At 32.7% G+C, this 25863-nt stretch overlaps 1 protein-coding gene across 3 annotated transcripts in view; it reads right to left on the bottom strand.

The window, feature by feature from the left end:
* LOC114337339 (B-cell lymphoma/leukemia 11B) overlaps positions 1–25863 on the bottom strand; it is a 220158-nt gene that overhangs the window by 147763 nt on the left and 46532 nt on the right. The window contains exon 2 of one of the 3 annotated variants that reach the window (XM_050646758.1): positions 20372–20407. The exons of the other annotated variants lie outside the window; for them this stretch is intronic. Coding sequence (XP_050502715.1) covers positions 20372–20407 — 36 coding nt within the window. The remainder of the gene's footprint in view (positions 1–20371; positions 20408–25863) is intronic. 3 annotated transcript variants of the gene reach the window in all.

Here is a 25863-nt window from a genome sequence, read left to right as displayed (position 1 = left end):
TGCGTGATAGTTTTCATCGTTGCAGTTTTCTATTATGAATAAATATGTAATTTATTTTTATAAATAATAATAATAACTACATTATCCATTCTCTTTATTAAACGCTCTTCTTTAGTTCAATCGTTTAGTTCAATGCAAATGAATGAAAATTTGCAGACATATGCATTCGCGTGAACAATACACGAATAGTCAATAATTTTTTATGTTTATTAATTGTTTAAATAAAAAAAACATTTTAATGGAAAATGCTTAAATTCTCTTGTTTTTTACAATGTAGAAACTTGAAACTTTTACAGATTGTAGCTAATTATATGAACTATACATAATTTCATTGTTTCCGTTATGCTTCATAAATAAACAATAAAGTTTCAATTTTTTGGCGATCCCGACTACTTTTAATATTTGTACATCATGTTTATAAACATCCTAAGCGGCGACGATTTTGAACGCTCATATCTTTGTTTATATAAATATCGGCGTTTATTCGTGTCAAATTTCAATACTATACGAAACAAAACTTCAACCAAAACTCGAATTCAAAAAATTCGTGTTTTTAACGTAGTCTTAGAAACACCACCGCACCCGTAGAGACGTTTCGTGCTACTACGCCTGAATCCCGTGTACCAAAAAAAAGTTGATTTATAGCAAGCTAAAAATTTGTTAATAACTTATTGGTATCTAGTCGGACCAACTTTGATGTACGAAAACACTGGAACAGGGGAAGATTTTATTGTGGAACAGTTTAAAAATTTGGAACGTCTGATTACGAAAACGCCCCATGTATTTTGTCGGACAGAACTTCCAATTGATTTGTTACCGTTTCAATTAACTCTCATGCAAAAATCAGACTGCTATTTATTACCAATATAATTCCTGTCATTTGACATGTTCTTCGTGTTCCACTCATTAAAATGTCCAGTTGGTGATAAACACCAGTCTGATTTTTGCATAAAAGTTTAATGCAATGCTACCAAATCAATTGGAAGTTTTGTCCGACAAAATACATGGAACGTTTTCGTAGTCTGACGTTCCAAATTTTTAACCTGTTCCACAATTAAAACTTCCCCTGTTGCAGTGTTCCCATACGTATCAAATGTTGAAACAAATGCAAAAAATGTGTCTATCATATAGGTACATCGTTTTTTGAAACATAACATATTTTAATGTTTGAAAAGTGTAAGACTAAAAAGTGAAAAAAAAAATATGAAACATTTTTTTAAGAAACGCTTTTAAAAAGCAAAAAATAAAAAAATTCAAACTCGAAGGATTATTCGAAAAAAACTGTTAGACAGAATAAATAGATATACAAAAATCTCACACATTCGCTGAAAAGCGTGGGGCGCGAAAAGTAAAAAAGTATGAAGACGCGCTCCACGCTTTTCTTTAACGGATGTGTTAGATTTTTTCAATATTTTAACGAATGTGTGAGATTTTTGTATACTTATTAATACTTTCTAACAGTTTTTTTTTCGAATAATCCTTCGAGTTTGAATTATTGAAGATATTCTTCTTTAGGCGCGATTCGATTGAGGGTAAAATTGTACATAAATCTGCGCGCCTGCGCACACAGACAGTATGTAGTCCTTGCTAATCTTTCAAGATAGGTATTTATGTATCTGTATCCGTGCAAATAAGTCATTAAAAGAATAGATTAGTGTTTTTAGTAAATGTATTATTTATTATAATTCTTGTGTTTTTGGATTTATGTTTCTCTGTAGTAAAATAATAACATATTATGTAGGCATAACATTTTATGTGTTGTGTAATTATACCCGAAACTTACATGTCAATTAGAAGGAGCTCGCTGGTGTAGTTGGAAGGGCGTTAGCTCCGTGATTGGAATGACGCGGGTTCGAATCCTGGGCGATTCATACTTTTTTTTTATTTTTGGTTGTTTTAATAAAAAACTTTTAAAAGTAATAGATAAGAAAGTTAGTTTAATTTTTAAATAAAATACAAATAACCTGTTAAGTATATTTACTTCGTTGAAATTACCTATATAATAGAAGAATATCTTCTTACGTGCGTACAAAGTACACACACACATTCTTTTTTTTTTATTTTTTGCTTTTTAGTTGATTTTTTTATATTTTTAATTTTAGTCACTCGTAACTAAAAAAAAGCGTTTCTTAATTTTTTTTTTTTTAATTTTTTTTGTTTTGTTTTGGAAACAGTTATAAAATAATCAGATAATAGCAGCACCACACTTCGCTATGGAAAGTTCATCCATTCGTCTATTCGCACGCATAGCGCATAAGCACACGTAGCAATACGACTATCCGTCCAGTTGTCGGTTTTTGGATAGTTCAAAGGACAAATATTTGGGCGCATACAGCGTAGCCGCATAACAAATAGCACAGCGGTGTGTGGCGCGGCATAAAGGGAACAGTACTTGTATATCAAAGAAAGCACCAATTTCTTGAATTTTCTGACGATAACATACATAACAAAACTAGCAATAGGTAACGAAAAATTACAATAAACAATACCAAATTTTAAAAAATAAGTCAATTATTGATTCACGAATAAAAGACGAAATAAATGGAGAAGGCATATAAAATTTACGAAAGGAGATCGTATAATAAGGGTAAAAGGGGGTAAAAATTGAGTACCTTGGAGTGAAAAATATGAACATAACACGAAAATTGAGTATCAGACAAAAAATTTAAAAATAATAATTGCTGGAATTAGGTGCATATTTATACGGTTTGAATAAGCCGATGAGAAGCATGATTTATGTAAGGGGTAAAAGGAAGTGTATACAGAGTGTTCCAACGATATTTTTGAGCCCACCCCCAGTAACTCAGAGACCAAGAGTTTCTTCAGAATTTTAAAAAACATGTCAATTTGTATTGAAAGGGGGACGAATTTTCATGCAAAATTAGTCCCCAAAAGGTATTTTTTCTCTCTACAGAACCCTCTATTTTTTTTTAATTTGCGGGATAACTTTAAAGATAATTTTGGATTTAACTAATTTATAATAGATTTGTTAAGTCCAAAATCTTTAAACTTATTACGTAAATAAAAAAAATAGAGCGTCGTTTAGAGAAAAAATAACCTTATAATTTTTCAAATGATGTGCCACTCGACCACACTTGCTATTTAAAAAACAGTGGGGTCGATGCGGGACAGTAGGGGGATACATTTAAGATATAAGCAAAGAAAGTAGAAAAAAATCGATGTTTTCCGAAATTTTTAAATATTTTAATTTTTTTATTAATGTTTCGGGCATATTTGAGAAGGAGCATAAGTCCATTATTATTATTGAAGGTGTCACCTAACTTTATCTGCAAAAATCCGAATGTCACCGCTCATATCCAAAAAGACGTTTTTTCAAAGATCAGTCCTGGTCTAATAAGAAAATTTCACTTTAGTCAATCACTAATTTATTAGTTTCAAAAACATGGTAGAATTAATTAAATATCGGAAGCATGCCTCAAAGTCTCCAAGATCTCGTTATCTTGTTGAGTAAAGTTAATTCTCAGAGGTACAAATGCCAATATCTTAAATTACACTAAAGAAGTATGAGGCTGCACCATAAATTAATCGCTGTCCATGGGAAGCGTTGCTTGTTCCAACGTATAGGGGATTTACTGAACCATTGTTAATGTCTTAATGGCTATATAATGGTATGCATTGATCCGTATATATGTACAATAATTTTATCTAATCTACAAGATTAACAAATGACATTAGCTTTAGGTACAGTTCATTTAAAAATATTTGAACATTTGCCTTTTTGATTACAAGCAATATTTTTAGGTTTTCAAAGATCCGACGCCGTAATAGGCATATGGAAAAAATACAAGAAGAAGAAGAAGAAGAAGAGATTTTTAAAGTAGTTATTTGAACTGTTGTTGGTAGAGTTTAAAAACGATAATAAATAAGTATTTAAAACTTTAAAAAGGGGGTAAACCCTGTAGTTGGCTGTATACCTTCAATATAACAACGTGGAATGAAGTAAACACTTCTGTTGTATGTAGGCATATGAATTTATTAAAATTCATACAATTTATCCACACGGGAGTGGAAGTACAAAACATTTTCGGTCAAACTTACCATCATCAGTGTAAACGTCCAGTGTACAAGTAATTGTAACTAGCCACTTCAATAGGTGTAAAAACCTCTAAATTACATTATTGTTATTATTAAAAAGTTACTATATTAAAAAGTACTCGACATATAGTCGATGTTTTAAGATTTTAAAGATCACATGTGAATGTATTGAGCAAAGATGAAATACATTCACATGTGATCTTTAAAATCTTAAAACATCGACTTTATGTCGACTACTTTTTAATATAGAATGTAACAATAATGTAATTTAGAGGTTTTTACACCTATTGAAGTGGCTAGAAATCTTAAAACATCGACTTTATGTCGACTACTTTTTAATATAGAATGTAACAATGATGTAATTTAGAGGTTTTTACACCTATTGAAGTGGCTAGTTACAATTACTTGTACACTGGACGTGTACATTGATGATGGTCAGTTTGACCGAAAACGTCTTGAACTTCCACTCCCTTGTGGATAAATTTTAAGAATTTTAAAAAATTCATATGCCTACAGACAACAGAAGTGTTTACTTCATTCCACGTTGTTAAATAAGTATTTTTTAAATAAAACAGGACAGTTCCCGAAAGTTAGCTGTATACCATCAAGTTAAATAACAACGTGAAGTAAAAAAAATCCCTGGTGTATTTTGTATAAAATTTAATTAAGAATAAAAATTCTAAAAAATCCAAAAGGATTACATTCATTGTTCAGAACGTTTTTGGACATATCAGTCCATCATCAGTGCACTCGTGTCCTTGCGAAATAGCCACATGTCAAACACTGGTTGGGTTAAATGATCGAACTACATAATAAATACAATAAAATAATGTGACGTATAGTCGATGGCAATGGATTGCCTCCAGGAACATATGAATGCTCGGGAGCATTCATATGTTAGTTGCTCTGGAGCATTCAGAGCATTCATATGTTCCTGGAGGCAATCCATTGCCATCGATTATAAGTAACATTATTTTATTGTATTATTTATTATGTAGTTCGATCAATTAATCCAACCATTGTTTGGCATGTGGCTGTTTTGCAAGGACACGAGTTCACTGATGATGGACTGATAAGTCCGAAAACGTTCTGAACAATGAATGTTTTCCTATTGGATCTTTTAGAATTTTAATTCTTAATTAAATTGTGTATCAACTACACCAGGGAGTTTTTCTACTTCACGTTCAGTATTTTTAAATTCGTTCGAAATGGTCTATAGTCTATTCTATCTCAGAACGCGTTGAAATTATTTCCATATTTTTTGAAAATTGGAAGTGTGCAAGGAGAACAGCGAAATTATTTAATTGCTATTTATTGTTATGATTTATTAATAATTTGACCAACTTCACACTTATGTCCATTAAAACTATAATAGTTAAAAATTTCATGAAATGTAATCAGTAGATACCAAAAGGGAGGGAGTTTAAAAAACATGTTAGGACTGAAGCGCCAGAGATAGAAATTTTTTATATTAATTTGGAGAATGTTCCTAGGACTGTTAAAAGAACTACTGACTTTTCCAATACGAGTTTTTATTTCGTAGCTATGATACCAAGTATCCGAGTATATTGTAGTCCAAATAGCATATTTTCTCCTAACGGTGTATCGCTTATTATAATTTGGGCATTTATGTTGGTGATCTGATCATTGGTAAGTCAGGTTCTCAAATTATTCTTGAAAATAATACATGGCCGCATAAATAAAAAATTAGAAGAAGGAATAGATCATAGTCAGTTTGTGTTCAGAAACGGACTAGACACCAAAGAGGCGTTATTTGATTTAAATGTGATAGCTCAAAGATGCATGGATATGAATGTAGATGTGCATGTTTGTTACGTTGACTTCGAAAAAGCAGTTGACAAAATCAGACATGAAAAATTAGTCTAAATTCTAAAGACAAAAAACATAGACAAAAGCGACTTACGAATAACAACAAACCTTTACTGGTATCAAAAAACACAAATTGTAATAGATAACGAACCCAACTAGTTATTGAAATCAGGAGAGGTGTTAGGCAGGGATGTATTATGTCTCCGTTACTATTTAATGTATATAGTGAAGCCATTTTTGAGGAAGCATTACTATCTCAATGTGAAGCAATAATAACTAACGGAAGATCTATTAACAACATAAGATATGCACATGACACCGTGATTATGGCAAGCTCTGCTGAACAACTTCAATTGCTACTAAACAAAACAAACAGTTTCTGTGAAAAAATATGGACTAAACATGAATATAAAAAAAACCAAATACATGCTAATAACTAAGAAAACAAATATACAAACAAGCATACATTTGGGAAATGTACCGATAGAAAAGGTTGATAAGTTCAAATACCTTGCAACCTGGATTTCAGATAATAATGATCAAACAACAGAAATAAGGGCCAGGATAGAAATAGCACGAAAGAGTACGACAATAATGTTCATTCACTTCGTATTTTTTTTGAAAAATACGAAGCGAAAAAAGCGTAATAAAAACAAATAATGAGAAAGTACCAATTCCCAAATAGTGTGACTTAGGTACTTAACTCATTTCATTGATTAATTTATCGTTTAAAAAATAATATCTACGTACACGCTCTTCTTATGCATGTCTAGTTCTGTTTCTCAAATTACTTATGACGTAAATTGATCTTTGCTCCAACGGAGTGTTTCTTGGCATAAAAGATTGTCAATGAAAAAACCGTTGGCTAGGTATACATCGTTAACCACAATCATGGACATCAAAATAAAAAGTTTCCTGCTTTTATCGCTGACCATCATTATAACGGAGAAAAATGTTAAATTGTCTTTAAAACTGCTGGACGTGATTCGTATTAGATGCCACTATAAAAAAATGTACGAAAACAATGAGAGTATTTAGCGTGTAATAGTTATCATAAGCAAAAACGTATTTTCTATAAAAAAACTCCTTTCTACCATATTTGTAGTAGGTATATTGTGCATTTAAATTATTTTAAATGCTTTGTTTTCTTTTTCTTATAGGCCTGGGTCCCGCGTACCAAAAAAAGTTTAAGCACGCTGAAAATTTGTTAATAGCTTAACGGTATCTAGTCGGACAAATTATTATGTACGGGAACACTGGAACAGGGGAAGTTTTAATTGTGGAACAGGTTAGAGGTTTCGAAAGTCAGACTACGAGAACGTCCCATGTATTTTGTAGGACAGAACTACCAATTATTGATTTGCTACCCTTTCATTAAATTCTGATGCAAAAATCAGACTGCTATTTACCACCAACATAATTCCTGCCATTTGACTTGTTCTATGTGTTCTAAGGTCCGACACATAGAAAAATACGACACATAGGTAGAAAAACTTGAAGAATAAATATACTTAGGACAAAAAATAATACTAAAAAGGGAAATTCAAACGGAAAAAATAAAAAGAAGAAGAAAGTTAGCATGGGCAGCATTCGACAAACTAAACTATATACTCAGAAATCAGCAAATTCAACTACATCTTAGATCTAAAGTTTTTGATGCATGCATTATTCCGATATTAACATATATGAGGCACAAACATGGACAACCACAAAAAAGAATATGAACATACTCAGAGTCACTCAACACGCGATGGAAAGAGCAATGCTTGGCATATCACTTAAGGACAGGAAAACAAACACCTGGATAAGACAGAAAACCAAAGTCACCGATGTGGTACAAAAATCATTAAAATTGAAATGGGAATACGCTGGACATGTAGCTAGGAGCGATCTAAACAAATGGCACAGAACAATTCTAACCTGGAGACCATACCAACACAAAAGACCCAGAGGCAGACCTCCTATGAGATGGACAGATGATCTGAAACGAACTGCCGAGAAAAATTCGCTACAAGTAGCGTACAACAAAAAACAATGGAAAGGAAGTCTTGAAGAGGCTTATGTTCAGATGTGGACGTGAATGGCTAGACGAAGAGAAGAAGATGTGTCGGACTTATTAAAATGCCCGACATATTCGTCGGACAACCATTTTTTCATATATGATATAAAGTATGCTATTGAATGAACCTAAAAAACAACCTGCTAGTTTTCACAATTATGAACTTGTCAGGATGACGCACGTTCCACAATTAAAATCACGTTCGACAATTATTAAAACTTCCCCTGTTCCAGTGTTCCCATACATCAATTTGTCCGACTAGACACCCTTAAGCTATTAACAAATTTTCAGCTTTCTATTAATAAACATTTTTGGTACGCGAGATCCAGGCCTATTATTTTCCTGATCAAACCTATTAATAACAAGCTGAAAATGCGAGCATTATCTTAACGAAAACTTTGTTTATTTACGTATTTTAATTCATAATATGGAAAATTGCTATTATTAAAAGTAGTTTAGAATTAATAATTATGTTTTAATGTGCAGTTATATCATTCTAATTTAAATGTTATGAACTATAAAAGTAGTTTACTCTTGATCGAAATTCATATTTTTTATATACCTCGTATAAAATTAATAACATTTTATAATATGATGGTTGCATTATAAGCCTTGGAGCATGAAGAGCTTTTTATGAAGAATAACTTTTCTTCGTCAAATTAAAAATAAAAAAGTTATAAATGAAAATGCTGTTGATATCCATAATTTGAGAAAAATCTTCAAATATTTTTTTCCATTAGAAGGATGTAATTGCACATATCAGACCAAAGCCTATTTTACTTCAAATAAGGCCCGAGGCACTACATAATTTTCGGGCCCCTTAATATAATTTAATAATAATAAAATAACTTTTATAAACGTATTAATTATTTAATAGAAATATATAGTTTTACATAGTACAGTTTTTTATGGATATAACTCTTACTGTTATCATTTATCATTGTTTGCTGTTTGTAAAATGAAAGAATTTTGATTTATTTTGTTATTGCAATAAAAAATTTTTTGTAATCTTTCTGGGCCCCATTAAAATTCGGACCCGAGGCAGGTGCCTCACGGGCCTAGTGGTAAAATAGGCCCTGTATCAGACCATAATTTTTTATACCAAACAATATTATTTCATATACTATTGTCGGTTCGCTAAACTCAGACACAACTGGCTAGTGATTTTAGTCAATAATTTTGCCAATTGGGCAAAAAATGATTACTAATTAGTTAATAATTACTAAATAATTAGTAATTTTGCCCATTTTGGCAAAATTTTCAAAAAACAAAAAAATTGCCTACTAAAATCACTAGCCAGTTGTGTCGAGTTTAACGAACCAACTATATTTTAATTTCATAGCAAATGGAACAGTCCATTTATCATAAAGGAGAGGACGTATAGTCGTATATACCTTTTTAAAGCTGTTAATAAATTATTGCTTTTAAAATACATATACTCAAATTGTATTTTTGAACATCTTATTTATTTTATATAATAATTAAATTCATTATCAAATGTCATTGATGTTTTATTAATACTTAATTTAAAATTTAGTTTGACATTCACGAAGTGTCAAATTCAAATGTAAATAACCTATGCTTTGCTTAACAAAGCGAGATTAAAAAACCAGCCTACTTAATAGCAACGATTTCAGCTAGACGTGTAGTGTGTCGGAAGAAAATAAAACGATTGTGACGTTACATTTTAGACTTTGAGGTCGATTAGCTCGAAGACGGTTAGAAATATCGAAATGCCGTTTTCAGATTTGGATTCAGAAGAAAAAACTACATAAGGATCCATCGATAAATCTGATCTTTTCGTTGAAAATTATTGAGAAAATAAGTTACCTTACCTATGTATATTCTTTCTATTTATTCTATAAATTTCGTGATAACATCACGGTACGTCCCTCCTTTACTACAATCACAATTAAATAAAGATGCACTAAATAGAAATAAACAAACCAAGACACGTTGAATGTTACGAGGAGCACTCCCAAATAATAATTTACAATGTATATACATTGTAAACTCATGGTTCGGGAGTGCTCCTCGTAACATTCAACGTATCTTGGTTTATTTATTTCTAGTGCATCTTTATTGTGATTTTCGTATGTTAACTACGGAAATAAGAAGTTGCTTTTAAGCTATGTTGGGAGTATCTCTGAGAGAATATATACGAAAATATGGAAGATGTAATTGGAAGAATTGCGCAAATGAAATGGAACTGGGTAGGACACGTGGCACGACAAAACATCGAAAGGTAGACGAGAAACAGTGTACATTGGAGACCACGCGAACACACTCGTATAGAGAAAGACCACAAAAACGATGGCTAGACGACATAAAAGCCAAAGTGAGGAGAAACTGGCACTAAATAGCACAAAACAGAGAATAGTGGAGAGCTCATGGGGAGGCCTTTGTCCAGGAGTGGATGCAAATAGGCTGAAGAAGCAGAAGAAGACGAAGAAGACTACGGGAATGTATACTTGACATAGACAGTAGCGAAAATATCATATAAAACATGAATATGAACGTATTTAAAAAATGGTTATTAATTTAAGTTTATTATGAGACTATGGTCTCCTTTATCTTGTTCTTTAATCCAAATGTTTATAATCATCGAGACTATGCATCTTATGGTCGAAGCTGCTATTATAAATAGAGTTTATGTGGTTTGGTGATGAGTTTTGGTGGTTTTGAAGACTATTCTCGCAGTTTTTTTTTGAAGACATTTTTGACAGGTCCTTTCTATCAATCTTTACCTACGTTTTTTCTTTGTGTTATAATAATATAATACCTTCTTCTTCTTCTTGTGCCACTCATATCGGAGATTGGAAATCATCAAGGCTATCCTGATATAGTCTAGGATAGCCAGTAAATAATACCTAGTCTCCCGTTTTATACCGCTGACGCGGCTTTGGGATTATAGCAAAATAGTCTGCTATATCTAGAGCCTACAGTATACACGGAAGGTAACAGGGCCAGTGCTACGCTTCAACCGCCTATTATTACCCCTGGTTATTAACCCAAGTTACTCATTTTTATGCAGTGTGAGTCGACCTGGGGCCTATAGACATTATTAAAAATATCTAACTGTTCTCGCCGCCGCTGGGATTCGAACCTCGGCCTACCTGCATCAAAGTAAGACATCATACCCTCTGAACTACTCCGGTCCTACTTTCTATTTGTCTTCCCTCATATTGTATAGTAGGAAAAATGAAAGATTACCCGTTAGCTATCATATTAAACAAATCTTTTCTATGTTCCAGAAAATAATGAACTATTAGTACCAGTGCTATAAGAACAGCTTATATAAGTATTACCTACATGTACTTGCGTTGGCCAATTTTTTTGTGACACTGTGACAGAAAAATACAGCGTGTTTTATATGTTCGTTCATGGTTAATTTTTCATTTTTCCTACTGTTTATCAGGTAGAGTGGTATCCGTTTTTTAAAAATCTTTCAGTTTTTTTTTATATTCGTCTGAAAATCTGGACATTCGTGATTTCATTTAAATATGAAATTTTTAAATTCCTGCGATATACAGAGAGGTGAAAATTTTCTTTATATTCTTGTTGTTAAATATTTATAATTACATGCAATAGTGCAGCACTTATAAAATATCATAGAAAGATAGAAGTCACGGAACAAGTACTCGCATGGACAGCTACACGAAGACAGAAGAGGGAAAGACCAAAGAAAACATGGATGAAAGGAATAAGAAAATCAATGGGCTCGAAAGAACTTGCAGAAATCAGAAGCAAAATGGAACAACTGACATGAATGAAAATTAGGCATCGGACAATAATAGGTATAGGTATACGGTATTTCCACGTCTGCAATAAGAAACACTTTGAGGTGTTTCGACTCTCAACCCTGAGTCGTCTGGAAGTCATAGGAAGTCTTTTAATTGAAAAAAAAAGTAAAAAGAATATCATAACTAAAAATAGTTTAAAAGTCCATATCACAATAAAAACTGCTATTAGCTTTAGGCCCCGTTCTCATGACAAGCGCTTAAGGCGCGTTTTGATGACGCGCGATTACAACTCCGTACATTTTACTTGAGACTGTTCACATGCCAACGCGCGTTTTAATGACCTAAAACGCGCATTAGCATGTGAAGGACTCAAGTAAAATATTATGTAGTTGTAATCGCGCGTTATCAAACCGCGCGTTAAGCGTCTGTCATGTGAACGGCCTCTAAATCAATGTTCTATTTTATGTATAATATAACATATTACGTTGTTTCAAATCTATACACTGTAGTTATCAAAAAACTACAGTACTAAGGATGATCTAACCCGTATCTAAGTACGGTACTTATTCATATAAACTACAAACACATGGCGGATGTGATAATGAGTTTTTTTTTTTCAAAATAGGTGAGCAATATTTACCTTAGATAAGAACCCATGTACAGGGCATGAGTGATAAGATAAAAAATAATAACCGCCAGACTGGCCACGTTCATTACTTATTACGCTGTTTAACAGGTTCGGACTAGATACCCCAAAAACCAAATATTCATGGTAGCTGATACAAACTGTAACCTACTTTCAAACAACTTAAACAATAGATGTGATGTATAATAGAATGATTATTGTAAATACTATATTAAAATCACAATAAAGATGCACTAGAAATAAACAAACCAAGACACGTTGAATGTTACGAGGAACTCTGCCGAACCATGATTTACAATGTTTAAAATTTACTTTGTAAAGCACGATTTGGGATTCACAATGTATATGTTACAGTTCAAGTTGATTATCCAGTTGGAGTTGACTTTTACTAGTTCGAGTCAACTCTAACTGCTGGTTTCAGTAAAAGTTGATTATAAATATAAAATAAAGATTTATATTCAACATTTACTAGTAAAAGTAGACTCCAACTAGGAAAAGTATACTCTTCCCAATGCCGTTTAGTAAAAGTTGATTCTGATTCACACAAACAGCCGATTCTAGAAATTAAATGTTCCTGAATATGTTCAAATTGTCTAGGTGCATCGTCGCCCCCGTTAGGTAAATTACTCCGATTCAAATTTTTTGCACAAACTTACTCAAAAAGAGGTCCTTATAACAAATCTACTGGGTGCTAGGCAGTACCTTGATCGATAAATTGTTTAAACAATTTTTTTAGACAAATTCACAAAAATAATTTTTTCACTTCGAATAATTTTTTTAGATCATTTGGGTTATTCTGAGCAAAAAAAGGTATTTTGTGATTTTTCTCTAAAATTGATTGTTGTCGAGTTATACGCGATTTAAAATTTGAAAAATGCGAAAATAGCCATTGTCAAGGCTTAATAACTTTCAAGGCTTATATTATTATTATTATGAAAGTCCGAAAGTCACCAAATAAAATTTTAACGACCCCCTACAAGATACTGAAGAAAATTTTGTTATTATTTTATTACTAAGCGGTTATTTTTAATTATTAACAATGAGCGCTAGGAGCGTATTGACGCAGCTATCAATTTGAGTGCGAGAGAGATGCACCATTGCACCATTTTGACATTTAAAAATTCAAACTTCTGTCAAACCACAAAACTGTCAAAACTTTTTTTGTAATTTATTACTCACAAGTCATCACCATGACAAGGCGAAAGTTCTTCTTTTTGTGGTGCTTTCACCTTTAGTGGAGGTTAGCGACTACACTGGCAAAACTGTCTCTGTCCAATGCGGCTCTAAACAAAGATGTTGAATCAAGGCCGGTCCGCATATTTACAGATGCTTGCGTGTGTAGACACCAGGGTGTTGAAATCAGTTAGGGTTTGGAAAAACAGTACATTTACACATGCTAGCGCGTGTTGACACCACGGTGTTGAAATCAGTTAGGGTTTGGAAAAACAGTACGTTTACAGACGCTAGCGTGTGTTGACACTAGGGTGTTGAAATCAGTTAGGGTTTGGAAAAACAGAACAGTTACAAATACTAGCAGATTTGGACACCAGAGTGTTGAATCCAGCTAGCTTTTTTAGTAAAAAATATACATGCATAAATGCTAACGGCTACTGACTTTGATTTTATATACCTACTGCTGTGGAAAAATATTTAAGTGATTTAGGTATTAGTAAATAATTAAACGTTGTTGGGATATAAACAATAATGTAATTAATAACACAAAAGAACAACATAAAAAATAATGTTGCTCTGAAGCTATTTGCTTGTGGAATTTGTATAATTAACTATTTAGATGGGAAATAAGCCACAATTAAATTGAAAAAAATAATTTTATTAACGTTTCGATGCCCAAATCGGGTGTCGTCAAAATAAAAAATACTACTACAGGGTGTTTGGTAAAGAATAGGCCATAGCTTAACCTCAGGTTCCTGAGCTTAAAATAGGCCGATTTAAGCTAACTTACCTTAGTACAAAGTTTATAATAACCGAGATACAGGGTGTCAAAATTAAACTTTTTTTTATTTATTATTGAATATTTCCTGACAGGCCTGAGACATCAAAACGAAATTTGGTATGTGGGGGTTTTTCGGGACGAGAAAACTAAATTCCCTACCAAAAGTTATGTGCTGCCCAGAGGGCGCCACATACGCCTTTCAGCACTCATTTAATACGTTAAATTTTTTTTATCCGTCACTCCGTATAATTTTGACATTAAAATTTGTATTCCCCTATTAGTTTTACTTAAAAAAGATATACCTCTTTCATCTCCCTAAACTCAACCGTTTACGAGATAAACGCATTTTAAATCTGCGGTGCAACATAATTTTTAGCATAATATCATTGTAGTTACATCAGAAAAATAACTTAAAACCATAAAATTATCCAAAAATGTATCGCAAATTTCTTCAAATGAAATTTGCGATGCAATGCCATAAATTTGAGAACTGGCACAATTATTATGGTTTTAAGTTATTTTTCGGGTGTAACTACAATGATATTATGCTAAAAATGATGGTGTATCGCAGATTTAAAATGCGTTTATCTCGAAAACCGTTGAGTTTAGGGAGATGAAAGAAGTATAGCTTTTTTAAGTAAAACTAATAGGAGAATAAAAATTTTAATGTCAAAATTATACAGAGTGAGGGATAAAAAAAATTTAACGTAATAAATAAGTTCTGAAAGGCGTATGTGGCGCCCTCTGGGCAATATATAATTTTTGGTAGGGAATTCAGTTTTCTCGACCCAAAAAAACCCCACATACCAAATTTCATGTTGTTATCTCATATCTGTCAGAAAATATTCAATAATAAATAAAAAAAAAAGTTTAACTTTGACACCCTGTATCTCGGTTATTATAAACTTTGTACTAAGGTAAGTTAGCTTAAATCGGCCTATTTTAACCTCGGGAACCTGAGGTTAAGCTATGGCCCATTCTTTACCAAACACCCTGTATATTAAACAAAAATGTTGTTGCTTAGTAAAATATTCTACTAATAATTTTTTTAATCTGACTCATTTATATTGGCAATTCATACATGTATTATATATACATTTTAAAGTATTTTTTACTAAACAACAACATGTTTGTTTAATTTAGTAGTACGTATTTTGTATTTTGACAACGACACCCGATTTGGGCGTCGAACCGTTAATAAAATTATTATTTTTTTTTAATTTAATTGTGGCTTATTTCCCATCTAAATAGTTAATTATAAAAATGCCACAAGCACAAAGCTTCAGAACAACATTATTTTTTATGTTGTTTTTGTGTTAATATATTATTTTTTATATCCCAACAACGTTTAATTATTTATTAATACCTAAATCACTTAAATATTTTTCCACAACATTAGGTATATAAAATCAAAGTCAATAGCCGTTAGCATCTATGCATGTATAAACACTAAAAAGCTAGCTGGTTTCAACACTCTGGTGTCCAAATCTGTTAGTATTTGTAAATGTACTGTTTTTACAAACCCTAACTGATTTCAACACCCTAGTGTCAACACACGCTAGCGTCTGTAAACGTACTCTTTTTCCAAACCCTAACTGGTTTCAACACCGTGGTGTCATCACGCGCTAGCATCTGTAAATGTACCGTTTCTCCAAACCCTAACTGATTTCAACACCCTGGTGTCTACACACGCAAGCATCTGTAAATATGCGGCCGGTCCAGTCTCTGATATTTCTAAGCCATGAAATCTGGCGCCTACCGGGACCCCGTTTTCCTTCAATCTTAGCCTGGATGATCAGTTGCGTGAGGCGGTACTTTTCGTTTCTCATTATGTGTCCCAGGTAGCTAACTTTTCTGACTTTAATGATTTTTAGCAGTTCCCTATCTGTACATATTCTCCTCAGAACATATTCGTTGATGGTGTGGGTTGTCCAAGGTATTTTCAAGTCTCTTCTATAAAGCCAGAGATCAAAGGCGTCCAACTTGTTCATCAGTGTTGTGTTGTGTCCAGGCCTCCGTTCCATACAAAAGTATTGACCACAAATAGCAACAGAAAACGACATCTAAGGCTGATATTAATGCTACTGTTACAAAATAAGCTTTTAATTTTGATAAACCCCTGTCGGGCTACCTCTATTCTCGCTCTTGACTTCTTGTTTATAATCAAGTTGATTGTTGAACCAGCAACCAAGGTATTTGTACTGGCTTACGTATTCAAGCTGTTGGTGTTTCACATATTTATTGGAAGAGGTAAATTTTTGTTCCTTGATATTCTTATAACAAAAAAAATATATAAGACCGGAAACGAAAAAAAGAATATATAATACCATATTAAAACCAGTAATCGTTTATGGCTCAGAAGTGTGGCAGTTATCACAAAAACTTACAGGTAACCTATAGTTAGAGTTTCTTATACAGATGGAAGTCATCATGTTTTTTTATTTAAGTTTTCGATTTCTTCGTACTCTTTACATAATATGAGATAGAGTAGATAAAAATTAATTTTGTGAATTTGGTTAACAAAAATTGGTTAAACAATTTTTCGACCACGCCACGGTACCGCGTGACACCCTGTGTATTTGTTATAAGGATTGTTATACGGATGTATTTCTTTGAGTAAGTTTGTGCAAAAAATCGAATCAGAATAATTTACCTAACGGGGGCGACGTTACAGACTATACTAATAAGTAGTTGAAACGGTCAAAACAAAGAAACGCACACTCATCAAAAATGCACTTGAGATCCTCGTATAATCAACATTTACTGAATCGATCCAGGAAGAGTCAACTCCAACTAGTAAAAGTTGATTTAAATTTTTAAAATCAACTTGTACTGCTCGTTTCAGTTGGAGTTGACTCCAACTAGTTGGAGTCAACTCCAACTGAGAATCAACTTGAACTGTAACATATATACATTGTAAATCATGATTTGGGAGAGCTCCTCCCTTAACATTCAACGTGTCTTGGTTTGTTTATTTCTAGTGCATCTTTATTGTGATTTTAGTATAGGTGGTCTGATAAGTACTTAACCTCGTTTGAAACAAAAAGCTCGATTTTCCTAAAAAATTGTTTAATTTTATTGGATACTGTCAACTTTCAGCTAAATAAGACGATTCCAGCGATTTTCCAATTTAGTCCAGGGTAATAAGGTTTTTTCCATGACACTCGAGCAGCCAGGGTACTGAAGCGTTTTTTCGACAGGTAATACCTATAAGAGCAAATTGTAACTATTTTCTGCGTAGGATCTGGAGACCATTTTTATTTATAAACACTTTTGCATAATTATTTATTACTAATAAATGCATTTTTTATTCGCTTTTTTTAAACGTAGTTGAAGATATAGCTCATGCTCCTCCATTTGACACCTGTGGAATGGTTCTACCGTTATTTTTTTCTGACTTATGTTATTGCAAAAAAAATGCTCTCTGAGATAAACAATTCGAATAAAATTTAAACAATTGAATGAATCGCTTTAAAATTTTTATCACATATTAAGCACCAAAGAACCCTCATTTGACAAAAATTTCAAACCTGTACACTAATTTTGACAATAGTTATTGCGGAAATATTTTTTTTTTCAAGTCCGACCTTTTTTCGCAGTTATATTAACAATAAATGAGTATATCAAACTTTGTAATATGTAATTTTAAAGATTTTTTCATAATCTCAAAGATATTTGTACTAAAAAAATCATAAGTTTAACTGTTTTCCGTTGATTTGAAAAAAAGGGGAAAATGCCATTTTTTGACAGTTAATTGTTTATAAATAAAAATGGCCGCCAGATCCCACGCAGGAAATACTTACAATTTGTTCATATAGGTATTACTTGTCGAAAAAACGCTCAGTACCCTGGCTTCTGAAGTGCCACGAACTTATTTATATATTTTTGTCTTATTACCCTGGCCTAATTACTTTATGCAGTCCGAATAATACGATTCTGAAAGGCCAAAATTGACGTTTGTGTCGTCAATTATCTCGTCACTCGAGTTGAATTTTTTATTTACAAATTATCCCTTCAGATTTGTGAACACATAATAATCAAAGAGAGCCAAATCAGTAGAATAAGCCAGTTGAGAAAGCAATTGGATTATTTCATGCCCAGCTTATGAATCTTTGCCATGGTCATAATGGTCTTATGAACCAGTGCATTGTCTTGGAGAAATAACACTTTCTTCTTCTGCAGATGAGATCGTTTGTAACTGAGTTGTGGCTTCAGTTTGTAAGATAATACATAACATAATATATTGGCTATTGATAGTTTTATCATGTTGAAGATAGTCAACAAAAAGTCAGTTGCAATAAAAATGTGACCAGTGGCCAAATCCCAAAATACAGTGATCTTTTACCCGTTTTAGTCTACTGTTGTGCGATAATTATATTCTGTGGTGTATACTAGTGAATCCAAATTTCATCAACGGTTACCAATCGACGCCAACAGTCCGACGGACTGCGCTTTATAACGTCCTTATAACTGAGCTGAGAAGTGGTCACACGATCATGTTTTTGGTCAACGGTGAGTAAACGTGGAACGAATAGGAGGTTGGAAAACTATGTGAGTAAAGCAGGTCTCTTGGCTTAAAATATTCGTGATTAAACTCAGATACCAAATGCAGGACAATTATTCCATGTGACAGAAGATCGAGACGCTTGGTGATCGTTAACGTCGAATTCTGATACGGCTCGTGAAAAAGAAGAAGGGCAGGTTTTAACTGCTGGCTTAAATTGCTCTTGAATTATTGTTTTCGAATGTCCAAGATAAAGTAATGGGATGGGTGACATTATTTTTGGGCAGAGCAAAGTATAATAGGATGTCTTGAAAACCTTTAAATCTCCCCTTTAAATTCATACCCCCTTTAAACCCATAAGCAATTTCAGGTAACCTTCTGCCAAGAAGATTACCGTTGGGAATTTCAGCCCACACTCTTAGCTGCCCATACTGCAGGATAATTTTTTCATATTCAAAACCTCATTCAAAATATGGCTATATAGCTTTACTAATTCTTATGGCCTCTTGACAATAATTCACGCACCTTCACTTTACCAGTATCTAAAAAAATTTCATGGACTTTTTTAACACTTTCCATAAAACAGTGGATCATTAACAAGAAAAACCATAGAAAAACAAGAAAATATTGTATTCTCATCTGGCACCGTTGCCAAAATACATAAGTACATAATTTTGACATGTGCAGTATTGCCATTACAAAAATTAAAGTAAATATTGAACACCAAAATAAGAACGACTTGTAATATCCAGAAGGCTTTTTAAGGAGGATCCCAGGATCAATGTACACATTTGTATCATCGACCAGATGATACCAGTTTATCAGATAATATTGTTACATTTTTTACAATTTTCATTGCCAGAATTCACGTAACAAAACAAAAAATCGACCCAAAACCAGGCATGTTGGATACCTACAGTAAGAGAGAGGTAATGTTAATATTACTTGAATTTATTATATTTTATCCAATGATACTCTAATGCTTTGACACCCTATCTCTCCAATCTCCACAGTAGAATTCATCGCAATTGTCGAATGCTTCTAACAAATCTAAGAATATTGCCAATGAAAGATTGTATAACTTCTCTAGCAAATTCTACACAAAAATCTCGAATTTACTTAAATACATTTTGAGAATGAAAACAGTCTCACACGTAGGTACTTCAAGATATTTTGAAAAAAAAAATATAGATTGATATTTCGACCATAGTACGATCCTGTTAATATATTCGCAATTTTAACCTAGATAACTTGTCAGTTTTATACCAAGTATTGGTGTTATTGAAGTAGCCCAAATAATATAAAATTTACACAGTTTTGCCATTATTAAAAATATTTTCGATTTTTTAGGCTGTCGCAATCATATCAATATAGTCATTATCGAGTATCACAGAAATCTTTTGTTTCTATTCATTTGTTTTTTTTCTTTTTCAAATTACTTTTTAAATTAAGTTACTTGGTTAATTTAAATGGGTCTCTAAATCAGGTCTAAAAAAATTAGAGGTATTATTGCAAGTAACTATATCTGATATACTGTTTTTGTTGTATTGTAACTTATTTCAGTTTTTGAGGTACTTACTTATTATAGAGCTGTTAGATGATTTGGAGTCTTTACCTATAACAAAAATAGAAATTGAAAATTATAAAAATCGAACATTTTCAATTGAAAAATTATTGGTTAAAATATTAAAAAAAAATTGACCAATTTTTATGACCGTCCAAAAACTAACATCGGTCAAACTGGCAGAATCTTTGACAAAAGCATAGCAGAACACAAAAGGGCTTTCTTCTAAATCATAATTAAACACCTTCTAAATCATAATCATTATTTTATTCAGTAGGTATGTATCAAATTCTTCATATTCAAAATAAAGGCCTTAAGCTATCTTTATTAGAATCTCTGGAAATTAATAAATTGAAAAATACAGATATAATTCTGAATGGCCAACTGGAGACAAACAGCTCCCAACTCCTAAACCTATTCAGTTAGAGACTTTAAATTGTAGACGCATCACTTACGAAAGGCATTACATATACCTAAGTTTCGTTAAATAATATTTTAACTTAATTACAATTTTTCTTTAAAAAATGACATTACTTTTAAATCAGATTTCTGTTATCGCAATTATGTTTTCAACAAAAAATAATTTAAACTTAAAACAACTCGTACTGCCCCTAGGCCTCGAATTCAACCAAACAACCCTTTGTCTAATTGCATGGCGGTAGACATTAATAAAAAAGAACTTTAAATCAAAAGATCGTTATCGTTGTCCTCTCTCTAAACCGATGTTGATGTCCAGATAAGGTCCTTGAAATTCACAAAGTGATTCTCAGTGACCTGTGAGCAGATGTGGGTGATGCTGTGTGGGAATGCATTGACAGTGGACGCAAACGATTCAACCCTTTTGTCCAGACAATATAATGAAAAATATTTTTGCTCCAATACGTTTTATTGTGGCTTTCTGCAAAGTATGTCAATAAAATTTGTAAATTTTACTGGGGAAACAGGTGTGTTCGGACTGTGGGAAGTTTAAAGCCCAATTAGGTTGTATACTTATAGACGGCAAAAATCAATTAATATTTTTATTTGTGCCGATATGAACATCCTTTTGGTAAATACATATAGGTATATTAAATAATGAAAATAAAGTTTGAATTTAATTATTAATCAAATGGTGGTTAATAGTTAATTTTGTTAAATCAAAGAAAATTATATAAAGTTCAAACCAAAGCCTGCTTTCAGTGCGTCCTTAATTTTGAAGTCATATAGGTATTTGAGAATATCGCGAATATACACATATACCTACCTACATCGCGATATTTTAGTTAAATCTGACATTAACTGTCAAGTTGCCAGAATACAATTTAAATTTATATTTAAATTTTCCAATTGTCAGAATATTTAAATTGATTTATATTTGTATCTACTTATATAAACATTTGCCAGAATATTAATATTTAAAATATTTTAATGAAAAAATAAATAAATATAAAATGAAATTTGCACTACATGATGTCCGAAAATACTAACATAGAATGACAATTGTCATTTTACCCGTTGTTATTGTGAAAGTACTGTCACGATTGATTACTTTTTCGACAAATGATCTTTGTTCTAATCATTGATTGGTTATCTATTTAGGGGATACTAAACGTCAATGCATTATAAATCCACAAGTATAAGTCGCTTTAATATGCAACTACAAGTCAACAAATAGGTACATAATTTTTTAAATTATATGTAAAGTAGTATCAGCCTTAGATGTCGTTTTCTGCATTGCTATGTGTGGTCAATACTTTTGTATGGAACGGGGGCCTGGACACTCAACACAACACTGATAAACAAGTTAGAAGTCTTTGAACTCTGGCTTTATAGAACAATCTTGAAAATACCTTGGACAACCTACACCACCAACAAAGATGTTCTGAGGAGAATAGGTACAGATAGGGAACTGCTGAAAATCAATTAAGTCAGAAAAGTTAGCTACCTGGGACACATAATGAGAAACGAAAAGTACCGCCTCGCACAACTTATCATCCAGGGTAAGATTGAAGGAAAACGGGGTCCCGGTAGGCGCCAGATTTCATGGCTTAGAAATATCAGAGACTGGACCGGCCTTGATTCAACATCTTTGTTTTGAGCCGCATTGGACAGAGACAGATTTGCCAGTGTAGTCGCTAACCTCCATTAAAGGAGAAAGCACCACAAGAAGAATATGTAAAATAATCACGGATATAAATTTTTTTCTGTCACTTCCGGCTTAATGCGCTAGAGAAAATACGATAAACTATGACGCACTGAAAGAAGGTTATAACTATTTATAAATAAGCCATGTCCGTATGAATAGAAAGTACAAACACATAATAATCACCTCTAGATTAAACGCTGAATGAGCATCATTGACAGATCGTAGGAGCATTAAATATAAATGGTACGTATATGTAAAGGCCGAAGAGGAAGAAAGGAAACGGGATAGCCCAAAGACATCTGGTAATAAGACATGAGTCAAGGCTATGAATGAAATAAATTTTCGAGATGGCGACTGTACGATGGCAAAAGCTAATGATGATGGATATGACTAGAAACTATGGAAATGGAATCGAAAGGCGACACTGCTACAAACTCATACTTAATCGTATTGTCACTATTCTGTTCGATGTTGATATTTTCCCCAGTTTTTCCTTTTCATCTGTTTATTATTATTGTTGTTATACTTATTTATCCTAGTCGCTTTTTTAATGATTTATATTTCGAATTTTTCCTTACTTATGGTTTCTCCTGTTATTTCTCAGGAACATTCAAATTTTCCAATTTGAGAGAAGTTTTAATATAAATGTTAATGACAAATAATATAATATATAAATATAATGCCAAATCAAATAAATACGTATTGTGTGGGCAATTTCACAACAGTCTTAATTATGGTATTGTTTATTTTTAGCGAATACCATACTTCGAAAATAAGCTAACATTTCCAGTTATCGGGACTCTTTATCAAACTGGTTAGCCACGGGTATTAAATAGTAATAGTGTATAATGTAATACAAAATTGTTTTTTACCTAATCTTTGACAAATGAGCGTAGTCGTGACATTTGATTACGTGTATATTCTTCAAAAGGAATTTTGTTTTCACCAATTTTGAAAAAATGTGAAAACGTTGAATTATCCACATCCGTCTGTCCATCCATCCGTCTGTCTGTCTGTCTGTCCGTAAACACAACTCATCCGTCAATATACCAAGTAGAATGACAAATGAGGTGACAAATGAAAGCTTATAATCCAAGGATGGTACTAAAGGTGAGAAATTTGACCTAGGCTGTCTGTCCGTTCGACCGCGAATATAACTCCTTCGTCATTGTACCAGGTAGAATGACAAACGAGGTGTCAAATGAAAGCTTATAATAAAAGTATGGTACTAAAGGTGAGGAATTTGACCTAGGCTGTCTGTCCGTCTGTCCGTCCGACTGCGAATATAACTCCTCCGTCATTATACCAGGTTGAATGACAAATGAGGTGTCAAATGAAAGCTTATAATCCAAGGATGGTACTAAAGGTGAGAAATTTGACCTAGACTGTCTGTACGTCCGACGGCGAATATAACTCCTCGGTCATGATAACATGTAGAATGACAAATGAGGTGTCAAATGAAAGCTTATAATCCAAGGATGGTATTAAAAGTGAGAAATTTGACCTAGGCTGTCTGTCCGTCCGACCCAGAATATAACTCAGTATTATTGTTTGTTTGTTACGAATAATTATAATTTTAATAAAAATGACTACATATTTTTACAAAAACAAAGTATTTTATTCAATTTATTATTTATATTAAGCCGTACTAGTTCGCTGCATTCCTTTCTTCTTCTTGTCTTTTACCCATTATGAGTTTGCCGTTTTCGTCTTCCATAGCACTCTATTCTCCCAGTCGCCAGTCGCCATCTCTGAGGTCTCTATCTATCATAGCATTTCCTATGTGAGTTTTCCATCTCACAGCAGGTCTTCCTCTCCGTCTTCCTCCCCGCGTGTCCCAGTCCGGCAATCTTTTCGGCCACCTGTGCTACGGCCAGTAGCACAGCTTGGCACATTCTTTGTACATGCCAGTACCATTTCAGGGCTCTACTTTTACTACCACAACGTTTTTGTAATTGAGCATTCTACTTCTATTCTGTTTCATATTTCCTCTGTTCTTATTCTATCCTACCTGGTAATTTGTAGACACCTTCTCATAAACTCCAATTCAACTGTTCGTATTATAGTCGCAGAAATAGTACCTACATGTAACACATCAATCGAAGCGTATTGAAAAGTCGAGTTTGAATCTTTAGTTCCGGTTTTGAATTCATTTCTGTTTAAACAATGATGTTCAAAGTTTAGTAAAAATGACTCAAAATTAGTAAAATCGTATATCAATAGGCGCAAAGTTACACGAAGAGTTCAAATATCGATTTACAGTTCTAATTTCGATTATTTTATGGGTGAAAACCTAGGACTTACGAAGTTCAATTCGTTGTTGAAATACGTCATTAAAATATTCTTCAAAAAATATTGGTTTCTGTGTTTTAAAACAATATTATGTACTCTATAAGACTTGGTTACATAAATTCAATGAGATTAAATACAGCGAAACCTTATTTATTTTCTTCTTAACGAAGTATCGACATAGCACTCGATATATAACGTGAGACATCCCATATATAAAATGATCTGATACCCACAGGTGAGAAAAACGTTATAAAACGACTATTGCTTGATACCATATATTACATTTAACGTTAATTTCGCGACTTTACGACGCTATTCATACCTATCGAAATAGTTCACCTTTGGGCGAATTAAGACGAGTACAAATTAACGATTTCTTTGATATTGTAAAGGCCATGCGCCCATTAAGGACGTATTGGCCATAAACGTACACCCATAACACCTGGTTTAATGTTTTATTGGTACAACATTGTTCATCTGTGTTTGTTTTAGCCGCCTTTTAACTACTAATTGGACGCGGTAAATGTGAAAATATTACCTTAGCAAACACAAAAAAATCAAAGTGTCTCTCTTTCCCTATTTGTTTAACCATGGATATTTGTGTTATTCGTGTCAAATGTGTGATCGTAGTTTGTCATTCAAGATAAAATATAGTGCGTAAAGAAGAGATTTTGAAGTTATACTTTTTTAAGCGCGAGTGGGAAAAATGTTGAGAGTGAATTTTTATAAAAACGACAGTATGAAGTACTCGCACATGACGGTCTGAAGTTAGTTACTAAATATTTTAAGTTGATTCCTTTGGAATATTGTGTGCCTTTGGATTTGTCAAGTATTAACTTAATATGACGAAAAGAAGATTAAAAAGCAATCTTAATATTATTTGTACAATCTGTGGAAATAATTTATTTTGATATTAATTTTATTTCATTGTTACGTAGCAGCAGTGTCGAGTGCGGTTATTATTTGGACGGGACAGTTTAGTTTTTTTTATACAGGGAAACATTGATTTCTAAAAGGCAAAAGTATTTCTGAACTCAAATAAGAACCACGAGATAAGAATAAACATCTAATTAAAATTTTGGCATCTGTA

This window comes from Diabrotica virgifera, chromosome 3 (genome assembly GCF_917563875.1).
Source record: "Diabrotica virgifera virgifera chromosome 3, PGI_DIABVI_V3a".
NCBI lineage: Eukaryota > Metazoa > Arthropoda > Insecta > Coleoptera > Chrysomelidae > Diabrotica > Diabrotica virgifera.
Note: the sequence above shows the minus strand (reverse complement) of the source record. Positions and strands in the feature narration are given on the sequence as shown.